The following is an 18293-nucleotide window of genomic DNA, read 5'->3' as shown; positions in this document are numbered from 1 at the left end:
CTATTAACATGTAAGATGTTCCCTTTGCCCGTTCAGGCCCAAGCCTGCAGAAGCACATTATGATTTGTTTTTTCTCTTTGCCCCCACAGATACCCTTAGTGTTTCCTGTAATGGGGTTTTCTTATGTTAAAAATTACAAGAGCAGTTAGGCCGGGGAGGTCTCATGGTTCAGTTGTAACATCACACTCTACAGACAGACAGAGTACGGGCTGGGGGGAGTCATCTTGACAATGAATTGCTTAGGCTTCACATGTGCACCAGGAGAGAGTAAGTTGGAGATGTGACACAGTCTTTGCAAGGCAGGAGGTTGTCCACCCAAACCTCTGAGTTGGGTCTCAAATAAGATACCCCTGTGGGCCAAGGGTGGATACTTTGAATCCCTCATCAGTACTTGATTCAGTTAGTGTCTTAGGTCAGGCTGCCCTAATCAAGATACCATTGACTGGGTGGCTTCAACATTAATCTATATCTCATGGTATGGAGGCTTGAAGTCCAAGATCAGGGTGCCAGCAGGGCTGGAAATTAGAGGGAGAGGGCTCTGACTTCTTCTTGTGGGGGCTCTAATGCCATTATGGGGCCCTACCCTCACGACCTCATCTAAACCTAATCACCTTCCCAAGCCCCCACCTCCCAATACCATCACTTTTGGGGGGTAGGGCATCAGTATATGGGTCTTGTGGGGAGACAGTCAATAGCAGTTTGTACTCAGATTCATATCCTACTTTATCACAAGAGCTACCAAGGGATTTTCCTCAGAACTCAAGCAGGGTCTGTCCCTTAGAACAAGCAGCCTCAGAGGCATCATCGGTGACCAGCAGCAATACTCTCCCCATATCTCACTTACCTAAGCAACTCTTAGGGAGAAATGAGAGAAAATGCAGCAACATTCTGACTCAACTCAGACAAACAGGAATTGCAAGGAACCTGGTAATGAGGGAGGAACATTGACAGTCATCTAGAAAGCCAAGGGAAAAAGTATTAAAGAGTTTTGATGCAGGTGACAAATCTAGGCCTCCTAAAACTCCCAGGGTGAATATAGAGATCCCCGGAGTATGTCTGTTGTCACCTGTCATCCCTGAAAAGGGCACTGTGGGCAGCCGGGTGGCCAGAATGAGCTGATTGTGCAGGGGGAGCTGGAGAAGAATGATTAGAGGTGAGGCAGGAAAGCGCAGGCTCGGAGGGAAATAAAAGTTCTATGTGGTTAGCATAGAGGTTACAACTTTGTCAGGCAGCAGCAGCAAAAGCAAAGTCCTCCCGGTGTTCATACAGGCTCTTAGCTTTCAGCTGCTATACAGACAGATTCTTGCTTTTAAGGACATAGCCGCAGCCAAACCACATCACCTGCGTCTCTTCTTGAGAACTGATTTCTCTCATGGGGATCCTTTCCCTAAGCTCATAGATAGGAGTTTAAAGGGAAGGGAAAGCATGGAAGATGGAAGTCATTCTGAGCAGCAAAGCCCATGGATTTCATGACCGAACATGCATTATTTTGGAGTCCTCAGGGTTTCTTGAGTCAGTTATTTCCAGATTCCTCCCTCTCCCCCATCAAACTGGCAAACAACTTTCTGCTTCCGCCCCCCGTGAGCTGGTGTTGAGCCCTCGCTGCGTTCTTTCTCTGAAACACCTTCCGGCAGGAGGCGACCAAGATGTGGGCTGAGGGATGAGGATTAAATTGGATCCTTTGAAAACATAGCCTTTGCAGAGAGACTCTGCTGTCTTTCAAAGGATCTGATCCTCATGGAAATAACTGTGCCCCCAAGAATATCTTTCCTGAGGCTGGAGGTGAATACAGTAAATTGTAAGAAATACGTAGAAAGATCTAGAAACAGATCACTCTCACCAGCCACTGAGTGGACTGACCAAACAAAGAAAATAGCAAGTGATGATGGGGTAAGTTTGAGGAGATGGAAGGACAAAATCTGCCAAAGATAGTGATGTGGCCGATGTGGAGGACAAAATTGCTTTTGTCTGATGGCAGAATATGTCCCAAAGCACTCCAGCTACATTTTGAAGAACTGGGAAATATCTGATGTACACCCAGCCAGGCAGCCACCTCAGGAAGGTGGGAAATGTGTCTGGGGAGAGGACTGGCAACTGTCAAACCTGGCATTCGTGAACACCCACTGCCCTTCTGTGGCACACAGGGGAGGGAAGACCCCAGGAGCAGAGGGGCCTTGCACACATCTGCTGCAAGTGGTACAAAAATGTGGCTAAAGTAGGAAGAAAGCATGTTGCTGTCGACAGCTTGGCAGCCCTGAGAACTGGCTCTCGGCTCTACTTTCCTTTCCACCCTGTAGTTTGTGGGCTCCTTCTAGGTTGCTGACATCCTTTCATCTTTTCTCAGAAGAAAGGATTGGTAGGAGAGCTCCTGCCAATGGTTTAAGAGGCCAAGTCAGGGAATTTTGCTTCTGCTCACTGCTGCAACCAATGAGCTGTGTGTCCTCCAAGAGCTTCCAAACCACTTCATGCCACGCTTTCTCCACCTGGAGGAAAGCCACACAAATCATTCTTCCGCACACGAATTTGGGCTTTAAAACGCCAAGTTCTGCTTCTGTCAGCCACTTCCAAGAAACAAGTTTGGCAGTGGAAGGAACTGTGTTAACAACTTCATTTTCATAAGAATGCATTAGAATTGCATAGTGGTGTACTTTGCAACATTTTCGTGTATCGTAGCTCAAAATGGCAGTTTATGAAACAAACAAGGTAAGTCTTATTCACATAAATATTTAAGAACAGGCAATTATATAAAGTAGCTAAGTGACGTGCCCACATCACACTGCTGGGTCCCAGGTGTCCTGGGGCCAGTCCCTGTGCCTTGGACTACATCTCAGTGTCAGAGCTGATGGAAGTACCTAAGCCAGACACAACTGGAGCTTAACAGTCTTCAAGAATTTATCCATCCACTTAAAGCATAAAATCACAGTATGTTTTGTGTAATTCCACTTTTCAGGCAGGACAGTGGAAGGGGAAAAAGGAATCGATAACAAGAACTTTAGAAAAGTTATACTTAAAACTTGGATTTTTTTAAATTGTGGTAAAATATACATAATATAAAATGTAAGCGTTTCACCCTCTTTATACAGTTCAGTGGGATAAAGTGCATTCACATTATTGGACACCATCCCCACCATCCATCCACGAAACTTTTTCATCTTCCAAAACTGAAACTCTGCACCCATTAAATACTAACTTCCCACCCTACCTTCCCCCATCCCCTGGCAGCCGCCATTCTCCTTTCTGGCTCTATGAATGTGACTATTCCAGGTACCTCATATAAGTGGAATTATACAATATTTGTCCATTTGTGACCAGCCTCTTGCACTTAGCACGATGTCTTTAAGTTTCGTGCATGTGGTAGCATGTGTTGGAATTTCATTCCTTTCCAAGGCTGAACGTATTGGATGTATACACCACATCTTGTTTACCCAGGCATTAGACAATGGACACTTGGGTTGCTTCCACCTTTGGGCTAGTATAAATAATGCCACAATGTACAGAGATGTACAGATATCTGTTTGAGACTTGCTTTCAATTCCTTTGGATTGCAAATTCCAGAAGTGGAATTGCTGGTTCATACATAATTCTAGTTTTGATTTTTCAAAAAGCTGCCATTCTGTTCTCCACAGCGCTGCCCCATCTTATAGTCCCTGCAGCACTGCACAATGTCCTGATTTCTCCATGTGCCATCAGTCCCGATGGGGGCACCTCTGGTTAGTGCTGGCCTGTCCCATGTCACTCATAGCAAGCACGGACATTGATTTCCCCAACCAGAGTCCCTGTTTGTGACTGGGAAGGCTCATGTGGTTCTTATGACTGTAGGGCATATTTTAGCAAGGAATCATCAGGGAATTTTGACAAATCAGGTTTATTATTCACAGGACCTGGATGTGCATGGCACAATCAAGGGTGACAGCATGATTGCACAGAGAGAGAGAGAAAAAATGTGGGGTGACCCGGGGCTCTGCCTGTATCAGGTTTCTCACATTTGCTTTTTACTGGCTAATTTAAAACATAAGAGAGGGAATGAGGGCGAGGGAAGGAGGGTGTGGGTCACCCCAGTGGTCAGTTATCTAGGTAATGCCAGGCTTTGTGAAAGGGGACCTGCCTGGGTGGGGGCAGCTGGTTCCTCATCTGACTGGTTTGCTGGAAGCTCTGTGGCCTTGGAAATGGATGCAATCGGCAGTCAAAACCTTCAGGTCCAGCATTTAACCCGTACTTGACATTCACACCAGTCCTGGTTGGTTTTGCTTTGCTTATTTTCACAGTAGCCTCCTAATGGGTGTGGAGTCTAAAACTTCAGTTTGAAGGAAGCTTCTGCATGGGGCTCTGGCTCCCATAGGTCCATCATCCCTTATTTGGGGTCTTTGGGACCATACATATTTCAGAATTCAGAATTTGTTTAGATTTGAGAAAATGATCATAATGTGTATACTATATATTATGTAATACTCCCCAGAAAGGTCAAGGTTGAGACTCTTAATCAAACACATTACATTTCTGCACACAGTGTATTACTGTTCACACTACATGGGATACATGAGAACTGTGACTGGTCTCGTTTCAGATCAGATCGAGTTTTGCTAACAAGTAGATTGAAAAAAAAAAAAGAACCATTGGAGATTTTTTAAATCTTGGAACTGCAGATAAAAAATTTTAGATCTGTGGTAGTATTATATCTACTAAGATTAGTAAAACTCTCCAACCCAGGGGAGATGAATGAATATGCAGCTTGGAAATCAAAATTGCTAGAGAGATTTGTATTGAATAGAGTTCATCTGTGGTAACACACAGGATTGGAAGTGCTTTCCCCTCCCTCTTCCGAGTGTGCCTTGAGGCCCGGCAAGTCCGAGGAAGTATCAGGCATCTGGCAACAAAGTATCAGGCACCTAGGGATGCTGTTTCTCCCCATTCCCGCACCAGCTTCCACTCGGCCTCTTGCCAGCCCCACTGGGCACCATGGAGCTAACCTCCCTGGCAAGTGTCTCACTTCTCAGACTTTGCAAGCTTTCCAACCCCATTAAATCGTGAGAGCTGTGTGGGCCTCTCCCTCTCTGTGCAGCTCCTTACACCAGAACCCCTCTCAGCAGTGATGTGGTGCTGAGAAGTACTGAATACTGGTAAGTTAACACGTCTCTTCTCCCAGCAAGCCCATCTAAACCAACAGCATCTTTCAGGAAGCATCAGCTCAACTAAAAGAAGTGATTTTGAGTGATGACAATGACAGATACTGTGTCTGGCCAGTGGGAACCTTCTGTGGGGACAGGTCACATTTAACGTTTCTCAGGTGACAGAGGTGGCCAGCTCTGCCAGTAAAAGCCCCAGCATGGAGCCTGAAGCTACCCCCAAAGTTGAATGTATAGGCACCCCCCAAATTCCTATGGGAGTCACCCACCCTAATCAGCGTAATCTTTGAATGTAATCAGGGAAACCTACCTCAGCAATATGAAATTAGATTTGTCGTAGTCCATTTGGGCTTATGTGACAAAATGCCACAAAGTCCCTTGGAAACAACAGATATTTATCTCTCACACATGTGGAGGCTGGAAGTCCTAGATCAGGTGCTGCCACGGGCCGGTGAGAGGCTCCTTTGAGGCTGCAGACTTCTTGTGTTCTTACACAGTGGAAGAGACGAGGCCGTGCTCTGGGGTCACTACTATAAGGGCACTAATCCCAACTGAGAAAGCTCTGCCCTCACGACCTCCCCACCTCCCAAAGATCTCCCCTCCTATGACCATCACCCTGGACAGTAGTTTTCAACAAGTAAATCGGAGGGGAATACCAACTTTCATACCATAGCAGATGGGAAGGAGAATGATTCCTCAAAACTGCCAAAAATTTGGTTCTTACATGTGTTCCTGGAAAATAGAAGGTAACCAGGAGGGGGAAGCTATGCTTAATTATTCAGGGATGCCCCTCACTCACCACGCCTCATCATGAAGCATTGGCAAACAATGACACCCCTGTTCACCCCTCCAATCTGTCCTCATTTCTGGGGTCTCCCTACCTCAGGGAAACGTGCTTCCAGCCTGAGAACCCGAGTTAACTGCACTGCGATTCTCCTTTCTTTCCAGGTCTCCCAGGACCGTGATGGTGCAAAAATAGACTGCTGTCAGGCCAAAGAGATGGCACAGAATCTAGTGAGAGAAAAATAGTATGGGCTCCATAATGCACCCATTTTTACAGGATGTAATGTAAGGAGATCAAACAGGAGAGGCAGCAAAGGGCTCGTGAGTCTTGGTGCTGAACGGAGCTGCCATACATCCTTCAGGCTGAAATTCTTCCACAGATTTGGTGGATGTACCTCGCGAGTAACAAAATGGCCATTTTCTTTTTCAGCAGTGTTTTCGGTTTAAGTTTTCACGTTGTTTCTAAAGTTACCCTTTGAATACAGGGAAAGGAGAAAAGGTTCTTGAGGACACAGATGCATTGTTCCTTGTTTTTATTGCAAGTGGCTGAGCATCAGTAGGCACAGTTAGAGGCTGGGTTTACTTGGCAGTCTCTTATTGTTCCTGGATGCTCAGACTCCCAGGGGCAGCATTCCCGTGTAAGCTATCGCAGTCAGCTTCTGATAAATGAGTCTCAGCTAGCCGTGCAGTGCACACAGAATCTCAAAGAAACAAAGCCCTCCTCTGACTCAGCCCAGGTTCAGCTGCAGGAGTCATTGCCCGAAATGTCGAAGGGCAACACCAGAACGGACGGTCACCTTTCAGCCCCTCTCCACCCGGGTGTCAGCCACGGCTAGCCTGCACTTGCTATTGTTTATTCCACGGGGTTTTATTAATTAAGTAGAGCTCACTGAGCCCAGAGCACAGCATTGAGTGGCAATAATAGTTAATCCGATGTCGTACTTTAGAAGTTATATCAGGAAGACCATCTTCGAATGTTACAAGAGTTGATTGATGTACCAGATATATTAAAAGGCAGCATAGAAGTTATGCTTTACTGCAAAAATAAAGAGATAGGGTTCCATGACTTTCTAAAAAATTTCAATTAGGACATTGTTTTAGGGCAGCAAATACTGTGAAGCACTGTGGAAAATAATTTGCAATGCACTTTGTATGTTTCATTATTCATTATGTAGTGAACATTGTGAAGTCGATTTTGCTCGAGATATGGATGCAGACATGGAGCTCAGTCAGAGGACCTCTGATTTAAAATGGGCAAACCAATTCATACACAAATACATCATGCAAAAGATTTCAGTACCTGAAAAATGGCTTAGACGTGAAAATTTCTCTGTGTGTTTCTACTTCTTCTTCTGGAGGCTGACGGATATAGAGGCTTTGGTTCCAGAACTTGGAAAAAGAAGGGCAAGAATATTAAGCATTAGTGTATTATGCAAGACTGTGTAAATAGGAAGGACAAAATAGAAGAAAGGACATTTTTTCAGCATTCAAACAGGGCTGCCAGCAGCCTATCAGGGGCCTGTCCTGGATGTCCTGATTCCCGGAGATCCACTCCTCATCCCTCCATCGTGATCTGGGCCCTGATAAAGGAGCTCTCCAGACTGCATCACCTGGGTCCCCTCGCTCACTGGCTTCCCGTTGGGTTCCACCAATGGGAGGCAGCAGCTGGAGGTCAGAAGGAGGGACTAGAGAGGTCAGGGTATCATTCTCCACCCTGGTTTGGCAGTTGCCGTGTGGTTTGGCCCCTGTCCGTGCATTCTGGTAACGGTTCCTTGCCCTCCGCCCTTCTGGTTGCCAGCCCAATGCTGGTTTTCTTTAACCCTGTTCACACCTTTAGAAAGAGTCTTTTCTTTAAACTCTTTTTATTGCCCCTTCAAATGTGCCAGCTATTTCTTACCAGGACACAGACAAAAATAGCACCTTTGTAAGAATGAGAAAAAGCCACTCAGATGGGTTCATGAGGGCTCATTATACTGGTATCTCTACTTTGGTATATACTGAAACTTTTTTGAATAAAACAATTTCCGAAAAGAAAAAGGTGTCCCTTTTGGTGAGTGGTTCTCTGCAGGTGCGTAGGTTTGTGGGCACAGAACTTAGGCTGGATTTCGGCCCCAACTCCCTCTCTGGGAGGTGACTTTGTGCAGTGCACCAAATACCCAGCCAAACCTGGCAGCAAAAGCATAGGCAGATCCCTAAATGCTGGAAGACTTAGGTAGAAAGTGAGGATTGACCTAGGTTTTTAAGGATATTTGGGACTAAAATGGGAAGATGCACTGTAGATAAGGGAGACCTGTGGGACAGGCAAGTATAAGATATATAGTGTATAAGGCAAGGAGGGTCTCTTGAAGGGAGTATTGCAGCTTAAGAAAGTAGAGACAGGTTGGAGATGGGCTTTGACTGCAGAGCTATCAAATGTGAATTGTAGTTTATGATCAACCAGGCAGTATGGTGCTGTGTTTGACACGTGGGCTCTGAAACTAGACCACCTGGGCTTAAACCATGGTTTTGCCATGTGTTAGCTCTGTGACTTTTTGCAATTATTTATCCTCTCTAAGCCTCAGTTTTCTCTTTTATAAAATGGGGATAAAATAGCAGCTACCTCCTAGATTTGCTGGGGGACTACATTAAAAAATACATGTAAAGTGCTTAGCACAGTGCCTGCCATTTAGTAAGTGCTCAGAAGGCCTTAGCTGCTATCATCAGAAGGTTTTAAATAGACAAACAACAAGACGAAAGCAATGTTTTATGAAGATTCCTCAGACAGTGTGTGCAGGAAGCACTAGCCAGGAAAGGGGCAGGGGAGTCAGTGTGAGGCCACTGCAGCTGTCTGCACGCCAAGAGGGACACGAAAAATGGGCAACAAGATGCAGCGGAGAGAAGCTTTATGCAAAGAAGAGAGGGAGGAAAACTTTGGAAAGTTCGAGGAGTAATCAATGAGTGCTGGAATGTTTGAGGTGTCCACTAGGGTTTGTACATTGTATTAGGATCAAACAGGGTCTAGAAAATTGACAGGTTATGAGGGTCAGGAGTCAGAGTGGGCTCCGAGCTCTTTTCTGAGATCTTTGTTCTCCACTGGTATAAGTACACACAAGCAGCTTAGGCAGTTGACGTTGAAGGACTGACAATTTTGCCATTTTAGAACAAGTAAAAGAGACAATATAAATTGTCCATTTCAGTTCAGGTAGGAGAATTAAAGAGATATTAGATTTTACCCTTCTCTTTTACCCAGTATTGAATTAGACCCTTTTAGATCCTATTATAATGTAAAAACCCTAGTAGACACCTCAAACATTCCAGCACTCACTGATTACTCCTTGAACTTTCCGAAGATTTTTTTTTTAATATCCAGAAGCTGCTCATTAAAATCTGAGGTAGGGTTTCCTCTGTTGAGAAATGGTCTCTTCATATAAAAGAACTCTCTAAGATCACATATAATTTGTAAGTTCAGTTCTTAGTAGCAAAATGAACTGGATCTCTGAGGAAACTAGTAAGTCCTTGACTTCAGTATCTACCATTTGGAATGGAGGATAGAAGGAATAGTTAGTATTAAGTAATAATTTCCCTAAGTCCCCCATTGAGCATTCATTTGTAGGCAAGCCTACCTCCAAATTCAGTACCTTTTAAAAAACTGCTGCAAAGCCATTTGAGCCATATCTCCCTCTGAGAAAATGTATTCCTTCTTTTCACTTTTTGGACTTTTTCCCAGGAACTGAGCCCAGTGGTTGCAGACGTTTTGGCTGACTGCTAGCCAGCATGGCAGAATCTGGTTTCGAGGTCCCTCCCGTCTCATCCTAATTGGTGTGCTACCTCCCTGCCCTGCAGATACTTGCCTGAGATCATGAACGATGGGCTGACCAACCAGATCAACAACCCCGAGGTCGACGTGGACATCACGCGGCCGGACACGTTCATCAGGCAGCAGATCATGGCTCTCCGCGTGATGACCAACAAGCTCAAGAACGCGTACAACGGCAATGACGTCAACTTCCAGGACACGAGTAAGAGAGTCTTGACTGGTACCCGTACCCTCCAGGGTCACATGGTCATAAAAGACTATACCTTGATTTCTCTTCAAGAGCGATGGGCACCTTTAATCTTGTGTCATTCTTGGACAACCTGCAAAGCTGTGTATAGTGCTTTGGACAGAGAGCTCTGATTGACAAAGCTTAGGCTACTACTAAAATCCTAACTGGTCCTAAGGAATACTTGAAGTGGGTAACATTCGGCTATCCCAAAGCTAAAATTAAGTTTCATCTGCCTAATGATCCAGATAAAGCAACGAAGTAATGTTTTCACTTTGTCCTCTCCAATTCTGTCTCTGCCCCAAACTCCTGTCCCTCCCCACCCAGCCACCAAAGAAGAATGTTCTGAAGATTGCTCAGACAAAAACTGGGCTGGAATCCCTGTTTATTAATTATAGAAAAATTATTTCTTGAGTCCCAAGTCCCTCTTGTACAGAAGGAAAGCATTCCTGCCTATAGGGTTATTGGAATATTCTTTTGAGACCATATGTAAAGAAGCTAAGATCTCATCTCCTGTCCCATGGATTAACTGGATTAGTTCTATTTCACCAGACGTGCATGTATATGAACCATGGACATTTGTATCTGAAATATTGACAAAAATAGTGAAATGCCGATGCAACATCACACATGACTCATCTATTAAAGATCACAAAATAACAGGAAGTATTTGAAAAACTATTAAGTGAATATTGAAATGAACTATATTTGGTTTTTGCTTAAATGATTTCAACGTGCATGACTATAAAGTTTTTATGTTTTTTGTTTCATTGTTTTGGATTTTTTTTTTAAGATATGCATGCTTACAGAAAAGTTCTCAGGACAAGATTTTTTTAACATATGATATGAAGTTGCCAGCGATTCTGTAATTTGGTCCCTGAAGCAAAAGATGATGCTGTGTGCTGGAGTTAGTGAGATGGAAAGAACGAGTTACAGAGGGAGATGTTGTCATCTAGGTTCTTCGCCATCATCCTGCTGAGCTGACCCCTGCAGAAAATTTTTAGTGCTTTATATTTTTACATAACTCTAAAATTAATTTTCTAAGTGCAGGATAATTGCCAATCTGATAGACTCCACCGCTGTAAAATTTCTCAGCGTCCTCCCAGTATGTCTCTCCCTCTTTCCTAACCCTCTCCCTTCCTCTTCTGAAGACACACTTAGATAAGGTTTTAGCTTTGCTGCTTCCCCCCTGCTCATTCCTTAGCCTCACTCCTCTCCGTTTAAGCATCCTGTCTTCTCTATCTAATAAAATGCTTTATTATCTGGAGAGTGGCTATTACAACAAATAATTAAGAATTAAGTAAGTAAGAATTAGTTGATGTTGGCCTTATTTCTCTCTCCTCTCTGACCCAAGGAGGTTATATACATGTCAATCTGCAAAGCTTAGGAATGTCCTTGAGGAGAGATCTTGCTTCATTTCCCCTCAAAAGAAAATAAAAATCTGCCATAGTTAAGAACATCACTTAGTTGTAACTCAAAGCACCACACTGGGCACTGTAGTTTAGGATAATGCTCATATATACTATTATCACATCTTATAGCCATCATCACCCTTGTTGCTTTGACATTTCTTAAAAATGCCCCTTAAATACATGCATATGTGGTTCCTTTTCAGAGACAGGGCCATTATTTTTCTCAGCTGGGATTTCGTGTCATTATTTGCTTACCGTATTTTTAATTTTCTAAATCACTTTAATAATATCATTGTAAAGGTTGTATTACTTCTTGTTCCTAATACCAATGTTTAGAACAATTCCCTGAGCAATGCTGATACCTCTGAATTTAATTAATGGGCATCTTTCCCTTGTAAAGACCACTAAAGAGAAATCAGAGAAAATGTTAAGAGCCTAATATAGTATATTCAAGTGATCCTATCCTATCTAGCATTTAGATGGGCCATTAAAGAAAAAGGAGCTGCTCTGCCTGCTCAGGGGGACGTTAGAAGAGTCCCTGCCCTGCCAGGGTTTCGCTGAAGCAGCATCTAGCAGCCAAGGTGGCGCCCGTCTTCCAGGCTCAGCTCAACAAGGGCGTCTGGACCGTTTCCGGCCAGCTGGGAGGAGTTCAGAGCTACTGAATGAGTCACTGAGCAAGTGGGGGAAATAGCAAACGTCATCCCCAGGTTTGCAGCTATCTAGTCGGCCCAGGACCATGATCTCCCTGACACCCCTTAACAATTCTGTGCAGTAGATAACAATTATTCTCATTTTTACAGGTGGAAGCAAAGCCCCTATGAAGCTATCTGGCTCACCCTAGATCACCTAAAGTTAAAAATGACAGGTTAAAAGCTAGGTCATCTTTGCTGTAGGAACGGTATTTTTTCTGTCAGGCATCATGGCAAGCCCTGGGCTGGCGCTCTCCACGTTATATCAGGGCACCTTTGCGCACACTCTGGACCGTCCGTGTTATTGTCTGTACCCGTTGAGATAAGAAAACTGACTGAAGCTGAGGGACTATCCCAGGCACATTTAATTATTCACGCGTTTATGGTGTGCCAGCTGTATGCCAGGAACCACTGAATGCAATGGAGATACAGAGGTGACCAGTTTCCACAACGTCTCTGCCCTCAATGAGTGGACATTCCCATAAAGGGGACAAGAGAGCAAGTAAATAATATAACTGCAAATTATGTTAAGTCCTTTCCCGTAGCTGGTAGCTGGTGGAGGCTGACCTGGGACCCAGGTCTGAGACACAGGGTTTGTGAAACAAGAAGGAACCTGACAGTAAGCAGTGGAAGTACAGCAGGCCCAGGAGGCATGGTGGGCAGGCAGGAAAGATGCCACGCCCCGATGGCAAACTGGGCAGGCCCCCCAGGCACTGATTTCAAGCTGAGAATAGCAAGCTTTCCTGTGAAGAGCCAGATATTAATTATGTTCAGCTTTGAGGGCCGTACATGAATGCAGAATTAGACAATGCTTAAGGGAATGGGTGTGGCCATGCTCATAAAATATAACTTTATATGTGGACCCGAATGTTTAGATTTCACATATACACTATTTACCTGTCACAAGATATTGTTCCTCATTGGATTTTTTTTTTCAAACATTTAAAAATTAAAAAAAAACATTCTTGGGTTATGGGCCAAATACAAGTAGCAGTCCATCGTTCCCCGGCCCCTGGCTTAAAGGCGGAGGCTGGCTGAGATGGAGCCCCTCCTGCTCTCGGAGGAGAGCGCAGGGGGAACACAGGGGCAGGAATAATGATCCTGGGTGCCTTTTCCCACCGAGTGCCGCTCTTCTCCCGACTTCTTACTTGCAGGGTTTGTTTTCCTTTTCCATATTTTACTTTAAAACATCCTTTCCAGGTCCTTTATTAAAGCATGGTATCTGCTGAGAACAATGGCTCTGGGGTACAAAGAGAGCAAAGACTGGAATTTCTTAAAAGTAATGGAAATATTGGCCAGCATAAGAAACACCTTTCAAATGCCAACACGGTAGGCGTGGCCTCTCCTTGGGTCTGGGACTCACGTGCTGCCTACGCCGGGCCACTCTGGGTCTCGGTGAACACTGGCTTCAGACATCTATTTCAGGACGGTCTACCTGCTCTTCACAAACCTGCCCACTGGAAACAAACCCCCTGCGGCGGGGTAGGGGGCACCAGAGCAGGGAAATGACCACATGCCCAAACCTGTTGTGTGCCCCCGCTCTCCCATGATTGTGGTCTGACTTTTTTTTCCCCATCTGTCCACACTAGGCGATGAATCCAGCGGCTCAGGAAGTGGCAGTGGGTGCATGGATGACGTGTGTCCCACGGAGTTTGAGTTCGTCACCACAGAGGCCCCTGCAGTTGATCCTGACCGGAGAGAAGTGGACTCTTCTGCAGCCCGGCTCAGCCACTCCCTGCTCTCAGGGTGTCTCGTCTGCATCGTCCTAGCACTGCAGAGGTTGTGCAGATAATCTTGGGTTTTTTGGTCACATGAAACTGCATTTTAGCAATTTGAACGGCCAACTCACTTCTTTTCTTACACTATTGGACGATGGACCGTGCCACCAAAACTTAACCGTTTTCTATGAGAAGAGAGCAGTTCTGCACTCTGCCTCCCTTCCTGCTTTCCCAAAGAGTACCGGGTGCCAGACTGGACTGCTTCCTCTTTCCTTCAGCTGTCTGTGGGGACCTTCTTTATTCTAGAGAATTCTTGCTCAAATCTTTCGTACCAGGAGATTTTCGTACCTTCGTTTGCTTTTATGCTGCAGGAGCAAAGGAATCTCACATTGTGAGTTTTTTTTTCCCCATTGAAAAAAAAAAGTTAGTAAGAAAATGATTTTTCTTATAAAATCAGGCCAAACCCCAAGACAATGCATTTTCAACAAAGAAGCAAATGAGAGAAAAATCAAAGGGCTTGAATGCTGTATTCTGCATTGCCAGCCAATTCCCAGTGTCAGCTTTCCTGGGATAAACTGGGTTCACAAAATGCTTATGGAGAGAACGTCTCACATTCTTTTGATGGTAATGAAAGTACACTGTTGTCTTGGAGGTGCTGTCCTGCACTCTATCCACACAATGCCAAACTGATTTGGAGGTACTGATACTAAATTTAGAATGCCATCTTTAATATGAGAACAAAACTTCCTAGGACTCTCCCACCCTGCCCAATTTCAATTCCTGTAAAGGCACCATTTTCCTAAATTCTCTTAATGTCTGTCCACTGTATCCAATTGGCACAGATTTTTCCCTTCATCCTCAGTGGACTAGTGGACACCCCCATCAATTCATCCTCCTCACGGGCCTGAATTGAAAATAATCTTCAATGATACAGTCACGTTGCTTTAGCCACAAGTTTGACATTAATTAGATGTTTCGGCCCCTGTGCTCATTACCCTCCCAAGATAAGAGTTCTTTTAAACTGATAAGCAATTAGATCTATAAGTGAGTTTTCATTTTTAACTATTTGCTTTTGGTCAATTGGTTTCTGCATCACAAGGGCATTCTCTTACAAAATAACTCACAACAACAACAAAAAGTCGAGACAAAAAATATATATATATATATATAGTATTGACATGGAGATTTCTTTCACTTTTTTAGTCTTAGTATGATCATCTATTTTTATATCTCTATATATATAAAAATCACAGATTTTAACTTCTTAATTCCAAGCTCAGGGTTGACACATCTTTGTAACGAAAATGTTTTGTCAACCAGCTCTTCTTGTTTTGTGCTGCTCAAAGAAGGGATTCCTCAATGATCTGTGAGCACCAAGAATCAAGAGAGAGAACTTTGTACGTATCTAACTGTCCATTTATTAAAAGTTTGCCGGGGCACAACCTTCTCACATAAGCGTGCTCTGTCCTGGGTGTTCCAGACAGTACTGAGCTCGTGGGGAGAGCCACGGGCATGCAGAACTTTAATGGTGATGGAAACTGTATGCATAAAGAATGTGTTATACATGCAAAACCATTGCTTTCATGTGCACCACCTTTAGCGTAGGACTGCTGCCCTGGCACATGGTTAAATGACCTAACCAAGAGGCCAGGTTAGAACCACAGCCGAATTGATCTGCCAAGAGTGCCAAAACCAAGCCCTGTGCTCCCCCTGACAGAGAGAAGCAAAATAAACCAAACTGGGGCTTTATGAATACAGTTGGCTATCCATGTTTTTCTTGGTTTTTATGACACATCTGTGGTTGGGAAAAATAATGTTTCAAGACACCGTGGTATACCAGTCACATTTTCATTAACCCATTGACAGGAATGACACGTAATGGTATTTTTCAATCTCCGTTCTCATCAAAATTATAATTAGTTATTGATTTAGTCATCACATTAAGTAGAACACATGCGGCACAATACTGTCAAGTATATTTGAGCACTTCTGCAAAACTGAAAAGTATTTAGAAGCATCTATTGCTGTTTTATGCCTACTGAAATATGAAATGTAGGATTCTGAGAGACTTCGTGGCATCTTTTCATTTAAATTTTATGAAATTAACAATTAAATCTAATTCAGCATTACATACTCCATTCCACTGCCAAACTTCAGCTTTGCATCACCAATTACACATAAAAACATCTCTATGAAGGACCAATCATTTATGTTGCTCATTTCATTGAATGTTCAGAAATCAGTATTGTCTTTCTCCACTAATTAAGGTGCAATACACATTTAAATCAACCTTGATATTCCAGAATATTTGAGTAATAAGTTGTTTTTATGGCTTTAAACCTCAAGTGGTTCCTTTTAAAATATTTCTGGATTGTCTTCTATGAAATAGATCAGAATGCCTTTTTTTAAACCCTGTGCTTTCACCCCCTAAAGGTTTTTTGCATGTGTATGAATACACACTGTATTAATGAATATGAACCCAGGTTCTGTACACACTAAACACACAGATAATATATAAACACCTGCTTCATTTGTTTCTACACCTTCATTATCAATATTATTCATCTCGGTGAGATATAGTGATCTCCATGAGCCAGGCAGAGAGCTGAAATAATATCAGTTAATGATGCCACAACATTTGCCACCTGCATGGATGTGGTCAAAATATTATTCCAGTTGTACTTCTAGTTTTCTATCATCATCCTACTATGTTGTATGATTTTCAGCCTAATTTAACGTAAGGATTTTTTCTGCCTAAAGTGAATTAGTTTAATTTAGTTATCCCATTTCAATAAGCATTTTGGAATTCCTCCCCTGCCCCCAAACCAAATTAATTTCTGTCATTTCAGCATAGTGATAGGGGATGTGATGATGCTCCATAATTTTTCCTGACCTGCCCTCGTTTGCATTTATGTCCCCTAAATTCTGTAGTCATGTCATAACCTCTGTTATGAGTAGAAAGGAATGGGCTCACAGAAATCGGACACTAGAAATTGTTGGGTAATGCTCATAACTGCAAACACTTAGCTTATTGAAGTGCCTCTATTTACATGTTCTTTAGTTATAATATGTATTTTTCTAACAGAAATACACGTCTGTAATTGGTGTATATTATACTTTGTATATGTTATAACAAAAGCTAAACAGAGGCTAAAGTCTTTAGCAGAGGAGAATGAATGGCAGATTCACCAATTAGAGGTCTGCTTATGGTTCTGTATTTAAGGACAGCAATGACAGCCTTCTATCATCTTATGAAGATGAAATCAGTACTTTGATTATAGCGACCATAAAACAATATTAACACTAGCAATCTGATTCCCTTACAGTGATTTACCCAGGTAAGTAACTGGTATTACCTGTTTTAATTGTAAGGGACAGAAAATACTCTTTTGTCTACACTGAAAAACAGTATTCTTCATTGACAAACAGTAGCAATTATAAAAGCAACATTCTATAAATCAAATTGAAAATATTATTGGACGCAGAACCCTGATATTTAATTTATATTCCCTGCTGCAGACATTAGCCTACTTTAATTCTTTAGCCATTACACGTTTTGGCTACACACTGAACACCAACTGAAGTCCCCAAGGAGGAATAAAGACTTAGCAAATTCCTGAGTTGTGATTCTTTTATTACTTCTCTTTGCAAGGCTAATTATCAGGTGGTTTGATTAAAGGTGGAAGTGTTAGCAAATGTAAGTTTCGACTTATCCAAACTTGCAGAAATTCAAGCTCATTTTCGTTTACTTAGAGTCACTAACAGACCTGACTTCCAACCTAAAAATACAAAAAAGGCAGTTTAGCTTTGCCAACGGAGGAGTAAAGGAAACCCATAACTTATAAATTTGCAATGTGTTCCTCTTTGATGGAGACATTAGGCAGTGTTTAGATTTAGGCCAAGTTATATGAATATTGATTTGTATACATTCTGGAGCCTTGCTATATCACTATTTACTACAGTGCAGAACTCAGCCTAGCATGGGGCCATTTGAACCTCATTCAGAGTTGAAGAATTCCTGGAATCTTTGACGTTACCTTCATGAGGTACTTCCATGAAAAGACACCTATGGCATATAGTGAGGTCTCTGTGCGTATGCATAATATATATGCAGGACAAATGTGTGCACCAATCAAATCTAAAGTTGTATGTGACTGTCAAATGAATATTACTTGAGTTAACATTTTTCATTTCTGATTTGGATAGAAAATTGCTATTAATCTTGTATTAAAATAGTTTTTAAAAATTTACCAGTGCCCTTTCTGTATTTTCTTAATTATTGTCGTAGTCTAAATTTCAGAGCTTTTGACTGGTTTTTGTTTGAGACCTTTTTAGAAGCTGCAATATTAAAAAGAGAGAGAGAGAGAAGAAAAGAAAAAGAGCCATAGATTAAATCAGCACCACTCACCTAGGTATACTTGGCATTCGAAAACATGAACTTCGAGAACTTTAGAACATTTAGAGTTTTCCAAGTGCATATGAAAGATGCTATATCTCTCTTCTTTTGTATGGTTTTTTTCTCTAAGGTTAAATTTAGTGGAGAACT

General features: G+C 42.8%; 1 protein-coding gene across 2 annotated transcripts in view; it reads left to right on the top strand.

Moving 5' to 3' along the window:
- Window positions 1–17997, top strand: part of GPC6 (glypican 6) — a 1055520-nt gene extending 1037523 nt beyond the window's left edge. For both annotated transcript variants that reach the window (XM_037024937.2, XM_037024936.2), the window contains 2 exons: window positions 9729–9904; window positions 13619–17997. In XM_037024937.2, coding sequence (XP_036880832.2) covers window positions 9729–9904; window positions 13619–13821 — 379 coding nt within the window. In that variant the 3' untranslated portion in view covers window positions 13822–17997. The remainder of the gene's footprint in view (window positions 1–9728; window positions 9905–13618) is intronic.
- Window positions 17998–18293: the final 296 nt, after the last annotated feature.

The sequence above is a fragment of the Manis javanica genome, chromosome 9 (genome assembly GCF_040802235.1).
Source record: "Manis javanica isolate MJ-LG chromosome 9, MJ_LKY, whole genome shotgun sequence".
NCBI classification, from domain to species: Eukaryota; Metazoa; Chordata; class Mammalia; order Pholidota; family Manidae; genus Manis; species Manis javanica.
This window is presented reverse-complemented; position numbering and strand designations above follow the sequence as displayed.